This window comes from Pleurodeles waltl, chromosome 11 (genome assembly GCF_031143425.1).
Source record: "Pleurodeles waltl isolate 20211129_DDA chromosome 11, aPleWal1.hap1.20221129, whole genome shotgun sequence".
NCBI classification, from domain to species: domain Eukaryota; kingdom Metazoa; phylum Chordata; class Amphibia; order Caudata; family Salamandridae; genus Pleurodeles; species Pleurodeles waltl.
In genome coordinates, this window is record NC_090450.1 from 19,744,018 (window position 1) to 19,769,431 (window position 25,414).

At 44.0% G+C, this 25,414-nt stretch overlaps 1 protein-coding gene across 9 annotated transcripts in view; it reads left to right on the plus strand.

Annotated features, from left to right (window-relative positions):
* The first annotated feature begins 1,091 nt into the window (after nucleotides 1-1,091).
* Nucleotides 1,092-25,414, plus strand: part of LRCH3 (leucine rich repeats and calponin homology domain containing 3) — a 311,841-nt gene continuing 287,518 nt past the window's right edge. For all 9 annotated transcript variants that reach the window (XR_011199321.1, XR_011199322.1, XM_069212842.1 and 6 more), the window contains exon 1: nucleotides 1,092-1,374. Coding sequence is in view for 7 of the 9 variants with exons in the window: in XM_069212842.1 (XP_069068943.1) it covers nucleotides 1,131-1,374 (244 nt within the window). In the remaining 2 variants the exon portion in view is untranslated. The remainder of the gene's footprint in view (nucleotides 1,375-25,414) is intronic.

A 25,414-nucleotide genomic window follows, 5' to 3' on the forward strand; every position in this document is an offset into this window, starting at 1 on the left:
AAAGCTTAATGATTCTAAAATTGCCATACAACAGATATAGAGCTACACACCCAACACGTTTCGTTCACTTAGTGAACTTCTTCAGGGCTGTCAAAATAAGATACTTATACACCACTGAGACAAAAAGTGATGTTTTTAAGTTGGGCACTGGTGTTTATTGAAAAAAATGTATGATTTATAGGTGGGTTTAAGTAATATTATTTATATTTTTTGTCTCACTGGTGTATATGTATGTTATTTTTAACAGCCCTGAAGAAGTTCACTAAGTGGACGAAACGCGTTGGCTGTATATCTGTTGTATTGTAATTTTGAAATCATGAAGCTTTTAACTACTTTTTTGGAATAAAGAAGAAACAGACCAACAGACGTTTGACTTGGTCTTATTTACATTGTTTTAATGTCCACCATGACATTGTTGATTCTTCATGGTTGCGCAGTTGTATCGTTGCTTACATACAATAAAAACATATTTAAAAAATAAAAAAAAACTTCTCAGGGTCATGGGCTGCGGCGAATAGTCAATAATATGGGTGATCAGTGAAGGCCTCCTGCTGCAAGTCCCACTGCTTGTTTTTTCTTGTGATAAAGTGTCACGCATTTATCAACAGAATTTCACTCAAATTTACTGAAACTATTGAAATTTCTCACCTAGCAATGTGACCACTTGGCTGCTGTGGGTAAGGTGCATTAAAACTTGGGTCCTGTTGGCTATTGTGGCTCACCTGCAGGTGCAGAGATATTTCACTACAGGTATTCACACTCCTCCTTAGTAGCATCTCTAAGATAAACGTGTTTCTGCATCAGCATCACGCAAGAAAGGTATTACAACCCCTCCCTTTGCTGCAGGTACAACCTGACAAAGGGTTTTGACGTCTACACCTTCATTAAGGAGTGTTGCTTGTACGCAGTCGCACTGGCCTGTGTTTTCGTTCTGCAGCAGGGCGGAGCCCAGCTCCCTTTTCGGCGCGTGCGCACTGGCGCGCACTCTGAACGTTCCTTCCGGCTCCTCAACACGAAGTTAAGTTGACAGGTCTCTTGCCTAATAACTCCGCGCCTGCGCAGTCGGAGGAGTCACCCGGACCTACCGCGCATGCCCACTGCACAGCGTCGGCGCCCGGTTCCTTCCGCGCATGCGCCGAGCGCGGGTCGGTGTAATGGCGTCTCTGGTGTCGGAGGGCCCCGGGGGCCCCGCCTCTCTGCCCGGGATCATCGGTCACTGCGGCGCGGGGCTCGGCCTGGGGCCGGCCGCCTGGAGCCGGTCTCTGGAGCGGGCCCTGGACGAGGCGGCCAGCAGCGGGGCGCTGAACCTGAGCGGCAGGAAGCTGAAGGAGTTCCCGAGGGGGACCCGGGACTTGAGCGACACCACCGGGGCGGGTGAGTGGGGGAGGCCGGGGAGGGTGGACCACGGCGGAGAGAGGGCCCGGGTGTGTGTGCCCCGGGGAGTGTCACGGCCGGGGCGGTGGCCCAGGGCGGGGCGGCAGAGCAGCCGGCCCTGCTGGCCCGAGTCTGAGGGGGCCCCTGGGGGCCCTGCCAAGCCCCCCGGGTCCATGCGTGACCTGCTGCTCCGGTCCCGGGGCTTCCTTTGAATTCTGGGACTTTTAGTTTTGTTTATTCCGCTATCAAAAAAGACTACAAGTCCCAGAATTCAAAGGACATGGGCAGCACATCAGGCAGGGAGCTGGAAGCGTGAGCTATGGGGACCTGTCACCCAGAAGGGAGCAGCAATGAGTGGGGTGTGCAGGAGAGACGATGGGGTCCCACACAGAGCAGATGACACATGGTGGGGGGGGATCCTCCCCACACCCCCTCTTGGACCCATGGAGTGAGAGGGCTTTTTAGATTTACGCTGGAACTCACTTCCTCCCTCACTTCATCTAACCACCTGCCTAGCAGCCTTCAAAACCTCAAGCTCCTCCAATTTGGCAGACATCGTGGTTAATTCAGCCTCTACCAGACTCACCTTCTCCACTGATCTACCTTCCTTTAACTGTTTATACCCTCTGCCCTATTGTAACTGGGTCTTGTGGTAACATATGTAAACATACACTGATGTAGACATCTGAGTTTAACTATTATTAATGTAACCCTGTATCGAGTTTGTTGTAAAGTGCTATGATGCTTTCAGGCTATGTCCGTGTTATATAACATTGCCCAAGAAACATGGCTAGGAATACTTTTAAAGAGTTGTGACTTATAAAAATGAGTGTGGATCGGAACATGCAAACTACAATCCTGGACTTCCTGTTACACAGCACCTGACAAATATTTTGGTACCTCTGCATGACAATTCTAATATTGTATTCAGACATAAATAGTACAGTACCAAACATGCTCCTAAAACAAAACAAACCTATTGGCTTTGTTGGTGCTTGGTAGCAGAGTAACCATTTTTTTGTGAATAATTAACATTGAAAATGTTTCAAATCTGAAAATATGAGGCTGAATTGAACATTATTAAGGTCTGCAGAACCAGGTGAAATCCTCGCAGTGTCCTAACTGCTCCCGTCTTTCCTTTCACGCCCCTTTGTAATCTGTTAGACGTTCATACCCCTTTTGTCCCTGTATCTTCTTGAAATCTTCAGTCTACATATCTTGCACCTCCACTTACCTTTTAGCACCCTCTATTCACTCTCAACCACATGTACTTATTGCATCACCTACACTTCACCCCAGGCACACACAACACGCCCATGCACCCGTAGGCACTCATTTCCGTTTACTTTCACTCTATTTCAATAGCTGGACACTTCCTTCACTGCTAATCACAATTACGATTGGCACTCGTGACCATTGCTCTGTGCCCTCTACAAAGAGGCCATTGATTGGATGAGCATGTATTCTAAATAACCTTATGACCCACTGGCAGACCGTGTGAGGTCTAGTTTCACAATTATGAGTGATACACATGACAATTTTGCTCTGTGTGCTCTGTAAACGGGCCAGAGGATTTGGATGAGCATGTATTCTAAATATCGACTGACAGGCACTGTGGAAAACTCACACTGCCTTCAGAGCTCTGAATTGTGACCCGATAAAAACGCCCCCTACCAGAGGCACTCATCTAGAGGAGACTCAGATCGCACCTTACAAGTGTGATAGGCTGCTTATAAAAAGATTACAGAAAACTAACATCCCGAAAGAACAAACCCTGTTAAGAAATTCAAGGTGAAGTAAAACGTGAAATATAAATAGGAACTACATCTCGGGCATGGAGTAGCTTAACTGTTTTCAAAGTCCTTGTTCCGATCTAGTTATTGGTTTTTGCTTGCAAATTTAATGACATGAGTATAGGGTCCGATAGAGACCTCTGTCAGTGTCGGGTTTTAATTGCCGCTGGGTCTCAGATTCGGGTCTCCCCACTTAAAGCCCATGTGGTACCTGCCCACCATGACAGTGGATCAGGTGCCTCTCTCTCTCTCACACACACAAAAGTGACAAGTCAGCTGTAAGGTTCACTCCTATGCAGACACTGCAGGGTGACAGAGACACCCCCCCCCCCCCCCCCCCCCCCCCAAAGGGCACCGAGTAGATTGCCCACAGCCAGTAGCTAGTAATGCACACCGTGCTGTCACTGGATCATGTTTCATTCAAACGTTGTATAAGGATAGCGACCCAGGAAACAAGGGAACAAAACGGAGACTACCCAGGCAGGCGACTGAGACCAGACTCTCATTGGACCAGGCTCGCAAAGATTCTCTGCGCCTGCCAGGGTGTCCAAGGGAGAAAGAGCCGAGAGTAGATACGTAAGGTTGTGAGGGAGTTTTACATGCTGTCACGATGCTGGGTGCGGGAGAAGGCCTTTGAGGGGCATCCTGGTTGTGGCGAAATGGTGGAAACGAAAAGAAACAAAGGGGATACAAAACTAGCACTACGTTTAAACTAACCTGTAGTTGCCCGCACAAGTTTTGTCAAGCTAGGAAGTGAATAAACGTTGTTATTGAGGCGTGTGATGTTAATGTGTTTTAGGAATTAATGGTCTTGGTAACAATGAAACAGTTGCATTGTTCTTCTTGCATATCATGTTGTTTGTTATGCAGGGCTAACAAGATACTAACACCATACTCTAAAAGTGCAAAGCACTTTCACCAACTATGTGGCCTTCTTTTTTGTATTCTGGCATATTGAAGTCCCTTTCTTGTAATTCGATAAAGTACTGCTTTCAGCGCAAATTTCTGTGATTGTCTTTTGCTGTTTCATGTTACAATTTTTTGTACCTAACTGTTAATGTACCAACATAGGTTTATGTTTGACCTGCAGCAATGATTTGTGTTGACTCAATCGGTCCTAGTTTTGGGTGGGTAGATTAGGCCACGTCAATAATAAAACGAGGACAGAGTGACGCCTTATTTGTTTTGTTTGACGGAAGAAGTCCCATAAATATATCACCATTTATTAGTCAAGTGTTATGTAAAGTGTTTTCGTTTCTTTGTTGATTTGTCTGAAAATATGCATTTGACATTGTTTCCTGGAATTTTGTTTGCTTTTGCAAATGTTGTTGATCGGCTTTGTCATTGATACAATGGATCCAAATTTGAACTAATGTTTTGTTTGTGCTTCTTGTGCTGAGTAAGTTTCTAACTTTTTTTTTTTTCTGTTGCAAGATTTTCCTCTTACAACTAGCACTTAACTAAAGTTTAACAGATATTGGATGAAACTAGAGTGGTAGGTAATTCTCACAGGGACATGTTACATTGGAGCAAACAGTTCTGGGTGTTATTTTTCAACTTCACCGTGTCCTAAAATGAGAGTTGTAATGTCCTGAGACTGTTCCTGTTCTTGGCTAGGGAAGACCGAAATTGTGACGTATGCAGTGTACCATTGGACTAATTCATCATTATTGGTTTACAACATGTAGGAAGTTTGATACCTGTGCGGAGATTGGTAAAACGTATGCAAACAATGGAATGGATCTTAAATGACTCCTGAGTAGGTTGTATAATTTGATTCTTTACCCTGTACCCGAGTTATTGATGCAAGTTCTTCAAATCTGGAGAGACACCAGGCAATTTCGAGATGAGGATAATTAAGAAAGGATAGCTAAGTGATATTTTTGGGAATGCTGTAAAAGGATTTCTATTTGGCAAATGTTTGAGCAGTTAATGGTATCAACGTGAAATGTAATTGCGCTTCTAGAAGGTATAACTTAAATGATTTTAGTGATGCTTAGAAATTGTTAGGTCATTTTGTAAGCATGCTAGTGTTATGCATCTATGAACTGCAATGGTTTTCAAGAAAAAACACTGAAGCGTGAGTGATACATTTGATTAGAGTCATATTTTGAAAACCTGGTTGAATTGAATCCTGAAATGAGGCACATTTTTCAGAAATATACGAGTACATAGTGTTCCTATCTGGAGTACTGTATCACTAAAACACTCAGAATTAAACAAAGCATGCATGTGGATAACCAGGTAACTGTAAGTCTTCTGCCAAGGATCACCTTAAATCACTTACTAGGATGTCAATGCATTTCTGTGGCTGGGAAATGGCTAACGATGTGTTTTATACTGGAATCCCCAACAATGTCGATCTGACCAGACCTCAGTTGGTGTTCTGTACGTTGGTGTTTATTATTGTTCAAGAGACAATGCTAGCGACTAGGGGTAACAAACAGACCTCAACCAGACAGAAGTGGTTAGCAGACATGGTCATTTGTATGGAGGTGGATAGGATGGCCTACGAGGTATGGGGTTGCCTGAAGGAATTTGGCATGGAGTAAATGGAGTACGTATTATGGTAGTAACAATAGTCTCGAAAGCCTCTTGAGGGCGAATGCCACTGGTGAGAGGCTCGATGAAGAATAAGGAAGAGAATTGCTTTGGCCATCAGTGGTGGGGGGCAAAGCAAATTCAGATCTGTGCTGTCGACCTGGTGTTTTGCTGTGTGAATATATGGTTTATGTTTGAAAACTGAAAAATACATGTAAAATGTTTTTGAGATCTCACATAGTTAACCCTGTAAACACACTTTCTTCCAACAAAGCACAGCACCAAGTTTGTGTTAAGTGATATTCAAATGCATAAAAGTACAATGATATACTGCCGGCTTTTGTTAGCACACCTTGCACTCTTGATTTGGTACAATACATTAATTGAAAGTGGTGGTGGGGCAACCACCTGAATAGCAAACTTCATTGACACATTTTGTTTGTTTAAGAAGTGCTCTAATGTCGCATGGAAAGAATGTCTAATGCAAATCCCTCCCTTGTCGTTGATCCTTAGTTCAGAAGTCGGAGGGGGTGAATCAATAGATGAGCGTTTGGTGTGTGTTTTGATTCCCATCTCCGGATTGGTTTGTGGATATCTTGTGTGCACGCGTCAGAAAATGATGATTAACATCTGGTGTTTTCTTTAGGAAAATGTTCTCAGATTCTATTTATAGTCTTTCATAGGTTCACTTGCACCACAATCGTTTTAATCCCTGGTTTCAAACCTTGCCAGCTGGCACGCCTTCAGGCAGCCTACGTACCTTAGTGAGATCTGGAGATTTGTAAGGGATTTGCACTCGCCTTCTTTCCCACTCCACGCTTGCCTGTATTAATTTGGTGCTGTACCTCAAAGGTGTGTTCAAGAGATTTAAGCTGATGTTTTGTTTATGGAAATGTCATGTTTCTAGCGGGCTGGGGAAGAGTTGGCAACCACGGGCCCGCTGAAGGCCCATGGACGAGGAGAAGCTCGGTATTTAGTTGAAGAACAAACACCTTTCTTTATTGAGCATCCTTTCATGCACATTTGGGTGCAGATTTTCTGGCGCGTGATGTGGCACGAGCCCAGGCTTGTCCTTATTGCATGGCGCTATAACAAAACAATGTAAACCGCTGGGGGTTGCAGAAAAGATGCAGTTTGCGTGGTTCGATGTTTATGCATGCTTTTCAGACACGTCCTTGTTAGTTAGTATGGAGGCTAGCTTTTTCAATAGTTTCTCAAACTTTGTTTTTTAAATAAATAGTTTTCTTGTTGCTTTGATACCTTCTAAAGTGAAGAACTATGTTACTCCAGTTGGAGAGTAGAGCCCCTCTTTTACATGTGTGGCTAACATTGTACACATATTACGGGTCTCCTGTTGGCGCCCAGCAGTGTCGGTCTCTTCAGGTGCTGTTGAAGCTGAGTGGTCTCGGGGGTATTTTGTGAACAGACACACTAAAGAGGTCACACTTTTACTCATTGACGGGGGTCTAAAGCCTTCCCTCTCTGTTCTAGAGAATTTACTTCTTAATTGCTAACGCCACTCTAAACTAAGTTGGTTAAGACAATTGGTCCATTAAAACATCAAAAACACACAACCATACATCACACAACCACTTAAAATAATGCAGCATAATTAATGATAATTAATTATTATTAATAATTAATAGGAAGCATATAATTAGTCACATTACTTTAGGGCCACTTTAGCATTTTCAGAAGCACGTATCGCAATTAAAAGGTTGATATTTAGGCCCTAAAACATAAACCAATGTAGGCAGCTATCGTGCAGCCGGAAAAGGGGAGACGTTGAATGTTTGACGAGTACCTCCCAAAACCGTTGTTCAGATGGCAGCGCTGTGAGCGCCACATAAGCGTCTGTCCCTTGTGGCCTCCACGGGGTTTGCCAGGGAGTTTCTTCGGGTTTCCTTTTGTAGCCTTGGCCTCTGGGGCTTCGGGCTGACTGTACTCGCACTGCCACACCTCCTGCGCTGTTGTGTTGTATGAATTATGGTGCATTCCTGGGTGGCAGGTTCACGGCTGAACCACCGAGAGGCACAGCCCGGCGTGAGCCCCAGGGCAGTGCAAACAGAGGAATGTGGCGCCAGAGCACAGGCCTGCCTGATGATGGGTGATGCAGCCTTCTCGCGGATGGAAAATCCAAACTTTACTAACTGCAAAGCTGCATTTCTTGATCAATCCGTCAATGTAAATATGTTTCATGTTTTCTGGAAACTTACAAAACAAACACGTATGCACTGACTGACACAAGATCACACTTACTTTAGCAAACATTTAGAGCTTTATACATGGTTAACTCTATTGCCCTGCTTCACCTTGCTGAGTTCCCCACATAAACGTGTTGCTTTCGGTTTGAAGGATGAACATCCTTGACATACATGACTTCTTCACCCTTCCAAGATATGTATGTACCCCACCATAACTCCCAGTGCACCCCCAGTGGTGCCAGTATGCCTTCACTTTCCCTCTCCACCAACGTTGGGGTTGTCCCCATACTCCACGCTGCACTGTTGAATGCTTGTTCCTCAGTGTCTTCTGCAGCCAGCTTGGTGACCAGCCCACCATGAATGCTGTAGACCTGAAGATACTGCATGTGTGAGTTACCTTCCTTGGAAATTAACAAGGTTAGTTGAGGCTGTTGGTTCCTTCTGCCTCTTTGCTTCCACTTTCTGCTGGGAAGAGTCTTCCCGGATGGAAATGAATACCACGGACCCTTGGAGAGTAGGAAATGCCAGCACTGGCTGGCCTGAAAATAAAGCTTTTCTCTGCCTCCCACCAAACGTGTTCATATGTGGGCATCAAATTCTGAAAATATTGGTATAAAACATCACTGTTATATGTGTGCAGCGTCTTAGAAGTCAGTGCTGTTGGGTCGGTGTATGTGTATTCCGGAAGTATTTAAGTCTAATAATTTCTATGAATACCCAGTGAAAAATCTGCAGTTGTCCAAGAGGGACCATTGGGAGGCTGCTGCTGCTCTTGGTGTCTTATATTTATAGGTGGTCGGAAAAAATCTTTCCTTAAGATCACTTGGTCGTCAGTCATTAAAATGTTATTCCTTTTTTAAATACACTGTTTGAATGGATGCTGTTTGTAAACCCAAACACCCAAAATTCCCTATTTTCGGTTAATGACCTCCAAGATTACTTCTGTACTGTCCTTAATGCAGGGCACATTTGTCCTAAAGTGCTGTACATTGAAAACCTTTCTGTCTGCACCCATTCAATCTATAGGCCTTGGTAAAAGTTATTGGTGTTCCCAATTCCAATTTGTAAACCAGTGTTCAGTAAAAAGTAAAATAGAAAAAAATTCAAGGTGCTGGAGGGAAGCAAACATCTACTAAGGTATCTCTAAACTAAACTTTGAGTTTAGTATTTTTAGTGTTTGTACCCCTGCTTTTTTCTTTTTCAAATGCCTTTTACGGAGGAAGTACTGAACTTAAAAAAAATAAAATTAAAAAAAAGCTTTTTGCACACATCCTTGCTCAAAAGTAGTACATAGGCCTGTTTGCATGTACTGAAATGAACAAAACAGCTGCCTAGGACCATGTACCAAGAAGGGTCAGAATTGAAAGGAAAATACTTGCCAAGGCTTAATTTATTTCCCACACGACTCAGAACTTAAACAAATGCTTTGTCTGTTTGGTGCTCTGCAGCCGCCTTTGGGACAGGATTATGGGCTTCAGAAGAAGATACCTTCTTTCTATTCATGTTATCTACACCACCTACTCTAAAGACTGTCTGAGCAAGTGCAGCAGCACATCACTGCCTCCAGGGTCAGCAATGCTGACATAGTTACGTAAGATCTTGTTTCACAGAGTAATATCCTAATGTGGATTTTGAGGAGGGCTGTGTTTTCCAGGTGTGGCTGTGTCCAGGGCTCTGTACCTGGAGCTCATGCCATCAGGGATATGAGGATCGTCGGATTCCTTCTTGTTCTCTTCCTTTAATGGATTACTTTGAGTTTCCTTACTTCAGTTGAATTCATTCAATTGGAATGTCACAAAATGGCAATACAGGCCTCAATGCAGGTAGAGATTAGTAAAAGAGTGTCTCATGCAAGGCACAAAGCGATGGAGATTACTCTTGAACACCTGTGGGTAAGCAGAGTATTTGAATGAGCTTCCTGCCCGTTGTGCATGAATGTGCTTTAAGATAAGCTACACCTCCTGTCCTTTAACCCGCTTCTTCCTATCTCCCAGAGCTGTACAGTTAGCCTCTGGGAGGTTTACCACAACTTTACTGGTGCGGATAAGAATTTGTGAAGTTGGCACCTGTTTTATGTTCTTCAGAAGGATAAAATATCAGGTCTCAGTCACTTTAATTTAACAAGGTAGTGCTTTGCCAGTTTTTAGAAGTTCTGCTTATAACTGAACACTAGAGTGAGATTTTTCTTCTTTACCCTGGAGTTTAAATCTCTGCACACAGGGGAGTCTGAGAGTTGAAGTCTGTTGCTAGATAGAGATTAACCCGGCCTCCTGTTTTAGCAGCAGGAACATTCATAACACATTCAAGTCTCGCAAGTTTCCGCTCATGTTGTTCTGCCAGTTTGTGTTAGGCAAATAAGTAGCAAACTTCTTACGCCGGTTTATATTCGATCAGGATGCAAATAGTGTGCCTTTATAGTTTTACGCCAGCTTTCTGGAATTCTTCTACTTTACGTTGTATTTGAAAACAATCTGTCTCTTTATTGTAAACTGAAAAGCCTATCTGGGTTGATAATTGTATAGTTGGCAACTTGTTGAAAGTACCACAAGATTTGAAGATTTCTTGAGCTAGACCAACGCTTCTGAAAGACTTCCCACGGAAGGAGAAATTGCTAGAACATTAAAGAAGCACAGTGGCCCGTTGAGTGAGCACAGGATCCGATGTAAAATGAAGTATAATCAAATAAGCACCCAGCTGCACAGGGATAATTGGGTATTTTAACAACATTTGTTTAAGTGCACCATCTGCCATGACATGGTCTTTAGTACTTTCAGCAGTCTGGGCTATGGTTCCATACCTTTAGTTGTGCACCAGAGTCCGATTGGGCTTCTTGATGAGTTTTGGGTATTTTGTTCTATTTGTCCCTCTTTCTTAGTCATTGAGGTCTCTTGTTCTTAGTGTGAGTTGTGTGAAATATGGTGTGGAGGAGTGGTGATCAAACGTCTCTAAAGATTTCTTGAGCATATCCTTGATTTGGTAAATTTGATATGGTGAATGTTGATGTGCTATGCTTACTTTTGCTGGAAGTTTACCATGCTGAGAATGTTAGATTGAGCGGTTTTATATGTATTTGAGTTGTTTGTGTGTGACTTCCTGCATAATATCTTCTTTGTGTTTTAGATTTCTATTTATGATACCAAATTCTCTGTTAATGTGCTGTCTAGATTTAAGCTCATGAGAACATCAGTATCTTCTGTATGATTCTGTCTAGCATTGTTTGACAAAAAATTATTTTGTCAACTTCAGATGTGGAACTAGAAAAGTTTGTACACGAGTGATATTTACACGTAAGTAAGGAGCCTTGTAAATCAGAGTAAAATGATGCACAGCTATGCTGAACATGTAGTTTATCCAATAAAATAACTAGGGTTTCATAGAATGTGTTGTCCACGTTTTCTCAAAATTCAGGAGAGATTGAAAGACCGAATTAGAACATTTGCGTTTCGGTGATTAATACCCTGTGACAAGGGCACTTGTGAGTTTAGCACGGTAGCGATTGGCCTTTGGCAACTGTATCCACCAGAGCCTTAAATTAACTCTGTGGTTTGTTAAGCCCAACATACTTTTCCAAAGTTAGTCAGGCCAAGTTTGTTGCACTTGCTTTTTCATTTTAGACTTTGTGGCAGAGCAGGTCCAATGGGCAGTTTAGAGTTTGAATTTTTATGCTCTTCAGAGAAGGCCAGGCCACACAGAACAGCACAGCATCTTGTACTTCTTTTTTTTTTTTTTACACTGCTAATCCTTAATTTGTACCTGTAGTTGTAAGTGGGCACTACTGGTGCTTTTTCAGGGGACTAGTACTCTTTGCTGTCTGTTGCTGTTTCTTGGTCTGCAGTACCTTAATTTTCAAGCCAGTGGGGAGCAGGGCAGGTTAGTCTATTTTCTTTCTTTTATGTCCGCTGCGAGGTTTAGCAAGGCGGCATGTAGTTGTCTTGCTGGGATGTAGAAGCTCACTCTATGGTTGATGTAGGACGGCCCTAGATTGTGGAGAGGCTTGTGTGAGAGTGTGAGGACTTTGAATTGGCATCTCTTCTGAACGGGGAGCCAGTGGAGGTTCCTGAGGTGAAGGGTGATGCTTGGGGAGATTGAGGATGAGCCTGCCTGCTGTTCTGTAGAGTCTAGAGTCTTTTGAGTAGCTGGGATGACACTGGCATAGAAAGCACTGCCATAGTCGAGGTGACTAGGACATGCATGACTGCCTTTCTGGTGTCAGTAGGGATCCTTTTGAAGATTCTGTGGAGCATGTGAAGGATGTAGAAGCAGGAGGAGGTGACTTAGTTTACATGGATAGTTGGCAGTCGAGGATGATGCCGAGGTTTTGTGTGGTCTGATGGAGAGGGCATTTTTCCGAGGTCTGCTGGCCACCAGCTGTGGTCCCATATGGAGGTGTTCTTCCCGAAGATCAGGACGTCCATTTTGTCGGTTTGAGGCAGCTGTCTTTCACCCATGTTGTCACATTGGTCATGGCGCTGCGGAAGTTGGCTTTGGCGTTGTGGGTGTCTTCGGTGAATGAAAGGATTAGTTGAGTGTTGTTAGCGTAGGAGACTATATTAAGTTTGTAGGATCTGATGTCTGTGAGGGGGGGGGTCATGTAGCTGTGTAATAGGGTTGTGCTGTGGGCTGATCCTTGGGATACACCACACGTGATGTTCTTGGGTGTAGAAGTGAAGGGAGGAAGGTGGATGCTCTGCAGCCTGAACGGATGGAGGCAACCCACTGAAAGGTGTTTTGTTGAATGCCTATGTTGTGGGCTCTGTTGAGGAGAGTGTGGTGGGAGACTGTATTGAACGCCGTGGAGAGGCCTACATGGATCAGTGCAGCCAACTCTCCTCAATCTAGGAGGGTGTTGATGTAATTCGTGGTGGCAATCCGTGCAATCTCTGTGCTCTGGTTGGCCTGGAATCCTGATTGTGAGGTGTGAAGATGGTGGTTTAGTTTGAAGTAGGTGGTGAGCTCTTGGTTTATGGTTTTCTCAAGCACTATGCCTGAGAAGGGGATCAGGGAGATTGGTCTATAGTTTTTGAAGTTGCTGTGGTTGGCGGAGAGTTTCTTTAGGAGGAGTCCGACCTTTGCCTGCTTCCATTCATCCAGGAAGGTTTCCGTGGAGCTGGAGGTGTGAGGATGTGGGTTATTTCCATGCTACTGATGTTGGCTCAGAGGTTTCAGAAGCCGGTGGGGGAAGGGGGCAGGGGGTGCCCCGGAGTGGTTGGATGACATGATGGCTGTGGTGCTCTGTATGGTAAGGAGGGACCAGGAGGTTATCATGTGGCTGGTGTTCGCTGCTTGAGAGGTGTTGTCTAGGTTGGAGGCGGAGGCGAAATTGTTGTATATGGTGGTGATGTTTCTGTGGAAGTAGTCTGAGAGAGGGTGTCGCAGTGCTCCTGGGATGGGTGGATGATGGTTTCTGTGGCTATCGAGATAGCGAATTCCTTGATGATTCTGAAGAGTTCTTTTATGTAGCTGGCTGCGGTGGTGATGCGGGCAGCGATTGCTGCTCTTTGTTGCTTTGATGTGGTGGTGGTAGTTGTTGAGGTCTGCCTTGTAGGCGGCTCTGTCAGAGGGGTTCTTGGTCATGGGCCATTGTTTCTCAAGTTGGTGGGGGTCGCATTTGGAGTTTCTGAGCCCTGGAGCGTACCATCTCACTGGTTTGGAGGTTTTTGTTAGCTTTAGCTGGTTTCAGCGGGGCATCTGTCATTGGATTTGGTAATCCAGGTGGGGAAGTTTTGAATGATCTGTCAGAGGTCGAGACCTACCATGGACTCTGGTTGTGTGGTGCCAAGGGCCTGTGGCACATAGGGTCTCAGTTACCTTGTCCCGGCTTTGGTGGGGTGTACTGAGGTGCTTGAAGGTGGTATGCTGGGGATTTGAGATGTAAAGTAGACCATGACAATGACCTGGTTGGTCCTGGTGAGTTCAGTCACATGGGTGAAATTGATTCTGTCGCTAGGAATGAAGATGCTGTCCAGTGTGTGTCCGGCTTTGTTCATGGGTTTGGTGACCAGTTGGGTGAGGCCGATGTTGCTGAGGTTTTCTATGAGTGAAGTGGAGTTGGTGTCGTCGGAGTCGTTAAGGTGGAAATTGAGATCGCAGAGTAAAACGTAGTTGGGGGAGTTGATGACGAGGGGGGCGATGAGGTTGGTAGTGGCATCGCATAAGGGTGAGCATGATCCCGCAGGAGGGGGGCTGTGTGGGGGGGGGGGGGGTCCCTTGCATTGTGGTTTTGGCAGCGGTTTGGAGTTGGAAGTTGAGGTGCTCCATGAGGGGCGTTGGGTTGTCGATGATGGTGTATTGGGTGGTTTCGTTGAAAATTATGGCGATGCTCCAGCCATGTTTGTTAGTGTGGTCTTGGTGTATCATCTTGTAGCCGTCAGGGGTGGCCGTGGCGATGTTGTGGTTTGAGGAGGATGTTAGCTATGTTTTGGTGATGAAAGCGATGTCCTGGTTGTGGGTGGTGATGGTGTCACAGATTTCAGTGGCGTGTTTGCATAAAGAGCAGGCATTTACCAGGACACACTGGAATGGTGCTTGCTGGTTCGTAGTCTTCTGTGTGGTGCAGTGCGGGCATAAGTGTGTACAGGTGAGCCCACATTGAAGGAGAAACAGCAGTGTAGGTAGTGTCCGATGCCTAGAGCCAGGAGCTCTTTGGTGGTGTAGCGGTGTATGGTGGGAGCAACAGGGGGTCCTGGCGCTGGGGTTGGTCCAGGTGCAGACGGGCTTGCCTTTGGCGTGTCGGCGGTGCAGCCGCTGCCTGTGTCTGCTGCACACCTGTGCTGTGGCCTCCATTATATGTCCTGGGAGGTGGGATGGGGCGGAGTGGGAGGCTGGAAGGCGGCAAGGTGGGAGTGACAGTGGTGTGAAGGAGGCATCGGCAGGGGCGTCAGCAGACACAATCAGGCTCAGGCATGCGGGTGGAGCTGTTGCAGTCAGGCTCAGGAATATGGGGGGAGCGGTCAGTAGTAGGCAGGAAGGATGTTTGGCAGCTGGGGAGTTGTGACTTGCCCAATAAGTCACAAAAGCAAAAAGAACAGACGATGGACAGAATGCTGAACAGTGCAAACATTTACCCCCAGTCACTTCTCCTCATGTGCGCCTTAGCATTTTAAAACTTCATGAGTAAGGTGCAGCTTGAGTCTTTGGCACACTAATCTCAAGGACATTTTGTGGCCACTTTGGCAGCTCTTTCATGAAAGCAAAAATATGTACTCCTGTAGCAGAAGTATTTTTGTACTTAAGCTTGTACTGTGCCTGTCTGCGTGGCTTAAGAAAAAAGGCCAACATTTACTTTAGAATTGAAATGTTTTTTTTATATGTTGATAGTTTAATTACCATGTTCCATTCGGTTCACCACAACGTTTAAATGTATTTACACAAATAAAGTGAAGTGTTCTGCAGCCCTGCGTTTAAGTAGCTGTACAGTGATTGAAGTATGTTTATACTACGACAGTTATGCCAGTATAGTCACAGTTCCCAGCAGCAGCTAGCTTGATGTAGTTAGGAAATGAAAGGGCCTCCCGGAAGTAAAGGTCTTGTGAGGTTAGGTCCTGTGATCCTCAGCCTTATTCTGTGTTATTGTGTTTGTGCTCCTAGTTTAATTGTGCTGTCTGGCCCAAGAAAGGTGTCCACGCTAGTTCAGTGTGTCTTTATTGCTCATATTTTAGAGGTTTTGTAGGTGGTCTGTGTTCTCCATTTTGTTCTCATGTGCTCTGTCCAAAGACGGCTATATTGTATATGTGGGTTGGCATCACAAAGGTATCTAGTGTTGGGGGTTTCAGACAAATTAAATTGGGTCAGTTTGCCTGATTAAATAGAGAACTTGTAGGAGATCCTGCCTTGTCCTTGGTTGTTTTCTTTGATGCATAATGTAGGAGGAGTTGGGATTACAACCTGGAAGCCTTGAGCTTTGTAATATATTCTAAATGGACCACATTGTTCCAGCCAGTCATCAATCATCTGCAGCCGTGTGTGTTTGTATAGAGCCCTGGTTGGATGTCAGTCGTCCCAGTTTGTTTCGGTTTGGCCTAGAAACGACGTTAGTTCTAGCGATGTCTCATATCATTAAAAAGTAAAAAAAAAAAAAAAAAAAAAAAATTAACTTGCATAGTTGGGTTCATTGAGGCGCTATGGACCATTCCTCTTCACCCAGTGGTCTGTTCAGTCAGTCGCATTTTGCTTTCACTACCACTACCTAGACTGTGGTTCTACGCACTTTAGTCGTTGGCTGCCTTGCAGGACAAGTTAATCGCATGTATGCATTAATCTGTGTAACAAAAAGTGTACTTAAGTTCAAAGGCTCGTGGCCACTACTTAAGCAAAGGCTGGTGGGCCAGTAGTTTACTTTGCCAATGTTTTCTTTCTTTTTATTCCATGCCTTTATTCTCTCGTGTTTATACAATGTCGGGTTGCACAAATTCAAACAAAATATATTTTCTTCGCTCCAATAAAAATCACATTTTCATGTGATGTGCATTAAAACTAAAAAGTGTCTTTGCCCTTGTTCTTCATACACATGCCTGCTTCGCAGCACCCGTTCTTTTAAAATTATGCGGTGTTTTTTTTTTAATGTAAACTTGCTTCTGCAAGCGATGTAGTCTTACTTCAGAGGTTTAGTACCGATGCCAAGGCACGTCTCTTGTAGCAAAGGGCCCAGAGATGTTCTGTAAACTCGAACCGTATGTGCTGTTGTGCCAGATGAGGGTCGTAGCTTGCACTTCCGTCATCAGTGGACTTGGATTTTAGGCAGCGCTGCGCGCATCACTGGTTTCACCGCTTTGAAAAAGTACTTGTAATGTATTCTCATGAAACTGTGAGCCCTGCTTCTCTTTCCATGTACTGTGAAGGTACTGATAGCGTCATTATTATGTAACGCGCGCGTTGTGATTTTACTCACTCATTCCCTCGGAGCAGCTCTCCCCCGCCGGGGTTGCACACTGCTCTGGGAGGCTTCTCCAGCCTTGGCACCCGTCCTCCCTGGCACGTCATGGTTGCACATGACCCGCTCTTGTGAGCCACACGAACACTTCCTGCAACCTCTGGGCCTTGCCAAGTGTTATTGCATCACCCAGTGCGCGGCTCCTTCTTGCCTCCGACCAGGAGCTGGTCCAGGGCCCCGCGCGCTTTTCACTGATTCATAATTTTCCATTCTTGCTGTGAATAATTTGCACTCGGTTCTTGAAGCCTACGAAAAATACTACTGCCCTTCTGTGGTTCTGAGTTGGCCATGAGCAGTTCCCCTTCGTAACTGGAGGTTTCCTGTCCTCCTTAGCAGCTTCCGAAGCAGCGCACGGTGGCTGTTCACACTGATTTCCAGCTGGCATCTATTAATTCATCAGCATTCCCGTAGGTGCCTGCTACCAGCAGTAACTGCCACAGCACTTTCTGGGCCAGGGTAGCTTTTTCTTGATGTTGTAGGACTACCATTGATCACTTGCATGTAGTTAATTGGTTGAATATGGATGACTAGGAACGATTTATTAAGATTTTAGTTAAGTAATTTGTCATGCAGATTAATGCAAGTGTGAATTGAGCATGATTTAGCTAATAAAAAGTGAAGTGTCTGTGGATGGCTGTGGTAGGGAATGGAACTGCAGAACAGGAGTGAGCCCAGTGATTTTTGTGGACCCAGCTTGTGTAACGGAGAGGCACAGGCTATCTAGGGTATGTCGCCCCTTACAGGTGTGAAAGGACACTGCAGCTGCTGGCGGTCCCATAAACTGAGACCCTCATTCATTTGCCTTGACTTGTTCTTCCCCATCCAAGATGCCTGTAGGACTTGGGTGCAGGTTATAATGGCAGGACAAAGAGGAGGGTTCGCCCCATAATTGTCACCTTTCCAAAATTTCGTCTTGCCCCCTACCCCCACCCTTTTCTAAGTCTTCTGCCCAGGGGTGGCACATGATTGCTTGCAGTAATTGTATTTATCTATCAGCTTTCCCAGCCGTTAATTTCCAAGACTCTGATAGCGACTGGTTTATCATTGGACACCATTTGAAAGGTGCACTCTGTTCTCTCTTGTACTTGTGCACTTTCCTGCTTTAGAATATGGAGTCCCAGAGAAGAAGATATATTCAGAAGTACTTCACAGACTGCTTCTTCCATCTTTCTTTCATCGTTTTCATCACATGGTGGTTATACTTCTGTGTGATGTTTGACTCTTAGAGCCAGACTTTGTCGTCTTCTCTCCTTTCTTGTAGTTTTTACCTCGTTTGATCAATATGCGTGTCTGAACCTTCAGTAGTTCAGTGGTTGGGCATTGTTTGCATGTCCTTGGCCTTTGCACAGCTATACTGTATAGTTGCACCTTGAAAAACATTTAAAAATATTCTCACACCTAACTTGTTGCAGTATCTTCATTCACTTTGTCAAATATTGTCAAGCAGGACGCGCTTCTCAGATTCCTAAATCTGAAAAAGAAACGGTGTTGGTTGATGAGGACCACACCGGGCACAATTTTCACATGTCCAAATTTACAGGCAGTTAGTCTTCATAGAAATCATTTACAGAGTGGTTATTTGAAAATCTGGCCTGATTCCCGCCCCTGTGCATCGTGTTGGGTGCCCTAATTAACATGCATTCTCTTTACTCACTTCATCATAGAAGAGTGCTGATCCACCAATGGGTACCCTCTGTAGGGCATTTCTCTCACCATCTGGTTATGTGCTGCTGTACACTTAGTACTTGAAGATGCAGATGGGTTTTTACAGCTTTGGCAGCTGTTTTAGCCAAATTTGACTGTGGCAGTTTTTAAAAGAAACACGAACAAAAGCGACAGTGGCCCGGACACACTCCATCCATTACATTGTACAGGTCTGTGTCTGGTGATCTGTACTTTAACCAAGTTGTCTATTAAATTAACTACAGTATTGATGCCACACCATGCCTTGTGATCCTTCGACTAGACAGCAGCAAACTCTGAGTGACACTGCCAGATCTGTACTACTTAATGTGACATGGAACGCATGGCATATGTACCGAGCCGTTTATGCAGAAAAAAACACGGTGGTCCTTTAAGGATGCTCATTCCCTCACCTTTATGATACAGCAGACCCCACTTTGTCTCCAGATATACCCTTACTTGGCCATATGTGCTCCAAGCTGCCGACTTCCCACCGAAGGCTGATGAATCTGTTCTCTAAGTGTGCTTTTAAAAAAAATAAAAACATTATTTTCTAGTGTTCCCCTTTTACCCCTCCCTCCCTCCCATCTTGCATATTTAATTCGCCTATTTTTTTATAGCTCTGCACATGTTGCCTTGCAGCAGTATGTTCTTCATATTACCAACTTCCAGGAGTACATATTTTCCTGTGAAATGTTTATTTTGCTATTATACGTTTCCCATCACCTCTGTGTCCATTGCCTTTTTATTCAGAACTCATGGTATTTTTTTGTTTTAATGTGCACTTTTTTTGTCAACTGCCTCTTTTTTTCCAGCTTTGTGTTGATCGTTCAGGACATATGTTCGTTAGAACTATATATAGTGTTAAAATATTGCTTTATAATAATCCATCAGTAACCTTTTCCAGGAGATACCAATGTAATCTCCTTGGACTGCCCCCCTCCGTGGGTAGACAAGTGATCACAGCAAAAAACATGTGAAACTCCGAATCATGGTCTTTGGACTGTTTCTGGTTCCTTAGATAAGAAGGGTCACTAAGAAAATGTTTTCCACTATATTTTCTTAATCCTGCCTCTGAAAATGATGACCGATATTCTTATTCACCTTCTGCATCAATATTAGCTTCCCTGGAAGAAAGAAAACTAAGTTTGGATTGCAAATGTAAGTGCCATCACTGATCCCAGGATGAAGCATACAGGTTAGATCTTTCCTACTTAGGCCTTTTACTTTCTGGTCAAGCAAGGGTGTCATTTGTGACCCTCTTATTTGTGCATGTGGCTATGGCCAATCAGGCAGCTGTATACTGCATCACATTGATTATCCTGCTAGGCACTTAAGGTCTGCTTCCAAAAGCGAACTCTGGCCACTTGGAGAGTTGAAAATGTTTTTCGAATCGAGTGCAGGCATATTTCAGTCTCTTCCCATAGAACTTCTCCTACCCCATAAACCTTTTGAAGCTTTAATGAAACCTGAAGAAATTCTGGTAAAGCTTGGAATTCCTCCAGCCCCTGTTCAGAATGCTGCCATGACTTCATCAGTGATTCAGTCCTCATCAGACCTCGATCTTCCAACTTAAAGACCATATCTGATGACTGATCACTCCCCCACACACCGTCCACCGGTTATGAAATGGCCACTTGTCTAAATTGAGTTCTTTATAATAAAGAGTACTGTCAAGCCTCGATTGTGATTAATGTACAGCTAAGGCACTGTTTTCTGCTCTTATATATACATTTTGCACATAGGGTGTTTCTTGCTTGACTCTTGTTCTTATATTATTGCTTCTCTGCCTCGGGTGTTTGGATGGGATCCCAGAATCCCTTTTCTGTCGTGTACGGCTCATGGTTTTACCACACCCTGAACATGAGCATTTAGCCGCACTTCATTCCTTGTAAACTACTTCTTTGTCCTTTTTAATACATTTCCCCCTACGTTTTTGGCTATCAAACCACTTCTGTGGACTAGTCTTATAGCTTCCTACCTAGACACTCTTCACCTACCAACTTCTTTTAGTGAAGTCCAGAGCACAGCTGGTTAGAGTACCGTGCCTAATGTCACTCACTTGTTGCTACCTTCCCTCAGCATTGGCTAAGTTTTCCACCTCCCTTCACTGTCTGGCAGACAGTCTCATGTTGTGCCATTTTTTTATTGAGTTTATTAAGATAAAATAGTATCACAGCAGTATATAACGTAAACACAAACCGCAAAATAATCACAGTTCCCAGGTTTTGTACATTTGAAGTCGTTAGCTGATGGTTTAGGGCAACACCACCCTTCAGTTTTAAACCATTACTTATCAGTTATAATACCATCAAAGAGATAGTCATGAAAGCATTTATGTGAAGCACCGATGGACAGATGGCAAAAAGAAGAGGTCAGAGAAAATGGTCTCCCAAAGGGAAAAAATATCATCAATGTACCTTCTATAGTGAAGTCTCAGTTCAGATGAAGAATGGTTGCAAGTCGATCGCCCTTTATGAAATACTGCTTTGTTTGCATGTCCAAAACATGGTCACAGAGCATAAACTGACAAGGAAAAGTGAAAATTACGTGGTAAAATCTGAGTTAGATCAAGCTGTAAAGTCCCAGAATATGTAGGAAGAAACAACCCACAAATGTGATTAAAATTACACAATTGGTCATTTAGTTTTTAACTCAGTTCATATGTACCCACGGTCATCAGAGCCTGCATCCATTCTTTGTAACTGAGAGGCGGCAATGGAGATCCTTTTTGGAAAGATGAATAGTTTAGCTGCTGAAAATCAGTAACCAAGCCATCTCTTTGTGTGTGCATTGAGAGTTACAGTCTCCCTGGTATCATGGAGAATTGCCAGTTCCAGAGAAGGGGTAACATCCCGAACTTCTGACTCCTCAGTGTTTGCCGGATCTCATCTCCAGTGTTTTTTTTTTTTAGTTTAGGACATGACCATAAAATATGCAAAAGATCCCCATCTGATTGTTTGCATCGCTCAACAACAGACAGTGAGAGCTCAATTTTCCCTATATATTTTAAAGGAAGACCAGTGCCATTCATGCAGAATTTTGGCAAAACTGAATTTTACCCTCCCTTCCTTTAAGATTCCAGTATGGGTTTCCAGGATCTCTTCCCAGTTCTCTTCTGTATATTCTCTTTGTAGGCAGTTTTGCCAAAAAATCGATAACTGCTACTGAGACCATCAAAAAATCATTGTTCATGTTCAGAGAGGGTCAAAATATTTTCATGAACCATATGCTGTATATCCCTGCGCACCGGTATCCCATAGAGACCCATTTAAAAGTCAGTCCGACACTAACTGGTCTGCCATGATGGCTCTAGTCATGGACATTGTTTTGTTTTCTGACTAATTTATTTTGTAGTTTGAAAATGAGTAAAATGCTGCTATGGTCTCAATCAGTGCAGGAATGGAAGTAGAGTGATGTTAATGTCAAAGGTTAACTTTGCATACAACATCTTCTTGTGATTGTTAGCCAGTGCAGCAATCCCTTCATCTCTGGAGAGTTCTTGATGGCTATTGCCAAGAGTTTTAAAGCCAGAAAGATCAATAAAGGAGATAGAATTCACGCCTGTCTTGCCATTCCACCGATGCCTATTGAATTGGAAAGAAGCTGTTGCAGTTAATACCCACGGTGGGATTTTCATGCACAGCTGGACCACTACTCTACATTTAGAATCAGATCCAGATCTTGGTAAAGGTAGCACCACTCCATCCTGTGACGAGCCTTCTTCTCATCTAGGGAGAGAGTGGCCGCCTTCTTAGGCTTTTGGCTGCATTTCCAGAGCAGATGTAAATCTTTATGTAGATGATTGCTGGAAGACCTTACAAGTGCAAATCCAACTTGATTGGGTTGTACTAGAGCAGCACAACTTCCTTAAGTCTGTTTGTCAACACGTTAGCAAGAAGTTTAATACCATAGTTTAGCAACGATGTTGGTCTGTAGTTTGTACAGAAAAGCAGATGTAATTATCTGCGTAATGAAAGCCTTATTAAACTCCTGACCGAAGCCTTCCTTGTCCATGATGTTTCTAAAAACCAAAGCCAACAATGGGACCATTAGTGTTGCTGTAATTTTACAAAAGTTTGTTGGGAAGCTTTCTTCACCTGGTGCCTTTCTAGTTGGCATGGTGGTTATTGATTCTGCAGTTTCTTTGTTATAGCTGATCCAACTCCTCTTTTGCTAAATCAGTTAAGCAAGGACCCTGTGTATGATCTAAGAAGGCCTCTTTTCTGGGGAATTTTGTGCTTCTGCTACATACAGCATGATAGGAAAGGTCTCAGTAGCTCAGGTATTGGTAACTAAAATGCCTTTAGAGTTACGAATGGCCGATACAGCAGAGGATGCTTCCTGCTTCCTCAGCTGAAGATCCAGCAGTCTCCCAGATTTTTCTCCTTGTTTATATTTCTTCCCTTTATACCCGTCAAATGTTTTCTCTGCCATAGCTGAATAATCTGTGTTTAGCTTTTATTTTTATTCCAATAGCAGAGTTAAATTTTGGCCCGAAAGAGAAGTTCTGTAAGCATTTTGCAGCTGTAGGATTCCTACTTCTAGTTGTGACTTTGTGAGCGTCTCCTGACTCATTCAGCATTGTGCCATGTAGGTAGGATTTGGCAGCTGCTCAAAGGATTTGAGGTGAGGTAAATTAGCTTTAATTGAACTTCAGATATTGTGTTTACATCATTTGTTTTACCTCTGGTTATCTGAAGTGTGACACACTCATTCTACAAGTTTTTGATTTAATAACAGCGAGGTGTAGATCGATCCAAATTTATATTTATTGGGGCATGATCCGATACTTCATTCCATCAAGATCACAAGAGAGTACATTGAGTAGTACGCAATAGCATACTAAAAATATTACCATCTTCATTTCAGTGCTGGAGGGCCTGGATAGCTATGTGCATTTCCTTGCAGTTGAATGTTGTGAATGCCATGCATCCATTACCAAATGGTCCGACGGTAGGTCTCTATGGAGATAGTGATAGCAAAGATCTGGCGGACTTGAGCTGTCCGGAGTGGGGGTTCGGGGAGGGGGTGTCTTGGTTTCGTTCTTCTGATCATTTTTTTCTTTTCTTTTCTTTTCTGAATGAGATGTGACTCTCACATCAATGCTGTATGTGTTTTCTTGGGGCTAGATATGCCCCCTCTTCGTGCTTCACAAGGCTAGAAAGGCCATTAACATATGTTGTGCTGACCACTCTTCTACATATTACTCAAAAGATTCACAGTACTGTCAAATCTAAGTATGTATTTTATATTTTTATAATTTATATTTATTTCACTAATCTATAAACAGACAAACTTTACATTGATCAGCATATGGTTCTGTGGCAGCATTCACAAACACTAACTCAATTTGAAATCCTCCATCGAAGTCCACCTATGATGACAGGGAGGAAAAAGTGATATTTAGTCATTGCCCCACGGGTTCTCCCTTCCTTGAAAGGAATGGTGTTTAAACAGCACCTGTGCCAGCCAAAAAAACCTGAAACTAAAGGGAATAGGTTGACCAAGTGCGGAAACATGGTCTTGATGGGCCATAGTCTAGATGGCAACCAAAATGGGAGTAGAGGAGAAGGGCAAGAGAGCGGGGAAAGGACCCCGAGTTGAAGACTGGGAACACATAAGTTGTGGTTGGGAGAAAGGGCTGAGAAAAACAGAAGGAGAGCAAAAGAAGGACGTGTTGAAGAGTTGTAATATACAAGAGGCTGAGACAGTGAGTGACAGCAGATGAATGCCTTTGCAGATTTTGGAAAGAAAAGGGGAAGAAGCAGGATCCATGGGAGCCTTGGCTCTAATCCTCAAATTGAATTCCTCAAGAGCACAACAGCGGCCTCTCATCAATAAGCTGATTTTGGTGGTGTTACAACCAATATGGAGTTACGAACCCATGCAGGGTGGGGGGGGGGGGGGGGGGGCACCCGACACCCGACACCCAGCACATCGCAATTTGATGTTTGAGTTGGATGAACTAATCTTGTTGCCTTCAGCCACCCAATTCCAGTTGTCTGCTTGTTGACCTAACATAAGGTTTACTTCAGCATGGACTCATCGCTTGGGCATCTCCTCTGGCTTCTTTCATATTTCCAGGTAGCGTAATCTACAGCCTCCTCTACTGCGCCTGATTGGCATTCATGCCATGCCTCTGTTCCATCTGACCATGGATGCTCCTCTCCCTCTGCCTACTTTTCTTCGCTGTAGTGTAAAGCATGAAAGGTTATTTTATCTGCAATGGCTTTGGTGCATCTTTGCACTTCTGTTTTGGGAGGGGCTGAGGAGGTGGTGGGGCGTCGGTGTCGCGGTTCTTGCTCTTCCCTGTAGTTAACTTCACCATGAAATAGGATGGCATACCTTTCACCATCCACTTCTGATCAGATTACACATTGGCACATATGGCCTCATTCTAAGGACTTTTGTGTTAGGCCTCATGCTCTCACTGGAGGACAATGTTTGGCGTCTAGTCACGCCCTGAGCGTTTCTAAATATAATTCCAGCATTGTTGAGCTTGCTATTAAACACCAGCTCGGTTATGGGTGCAGCAAAGCCTGACTGTCGTCCTACTGCTGCGGCCCGTGTTTATAAGGTTTAAAGTTTTGTTGAGCCTGGGACACTGACTTAAAACCTTAAAGCTCCCTTCAGGATACAGTTGATAGTCTTTGTGTGATATACTTGTCAGTTTACCATTCACCACTTCTTGTTTGTTATAAAGTGATTATATGTTTAAAGAAAGCCTTAGAGACTGTCACCATCTGGTTTTTGCAACATCTTTGCGTAGAATTGGTTCAGTCCTACGGTCACTTTAGTCTAGTGTTCTGTAATCACATGGATGCAATGTGCTTTCCTTGGACTTTTCGCTGACGCGCTTTCAGGAAAGCTCTGGACATGCTCGTGCT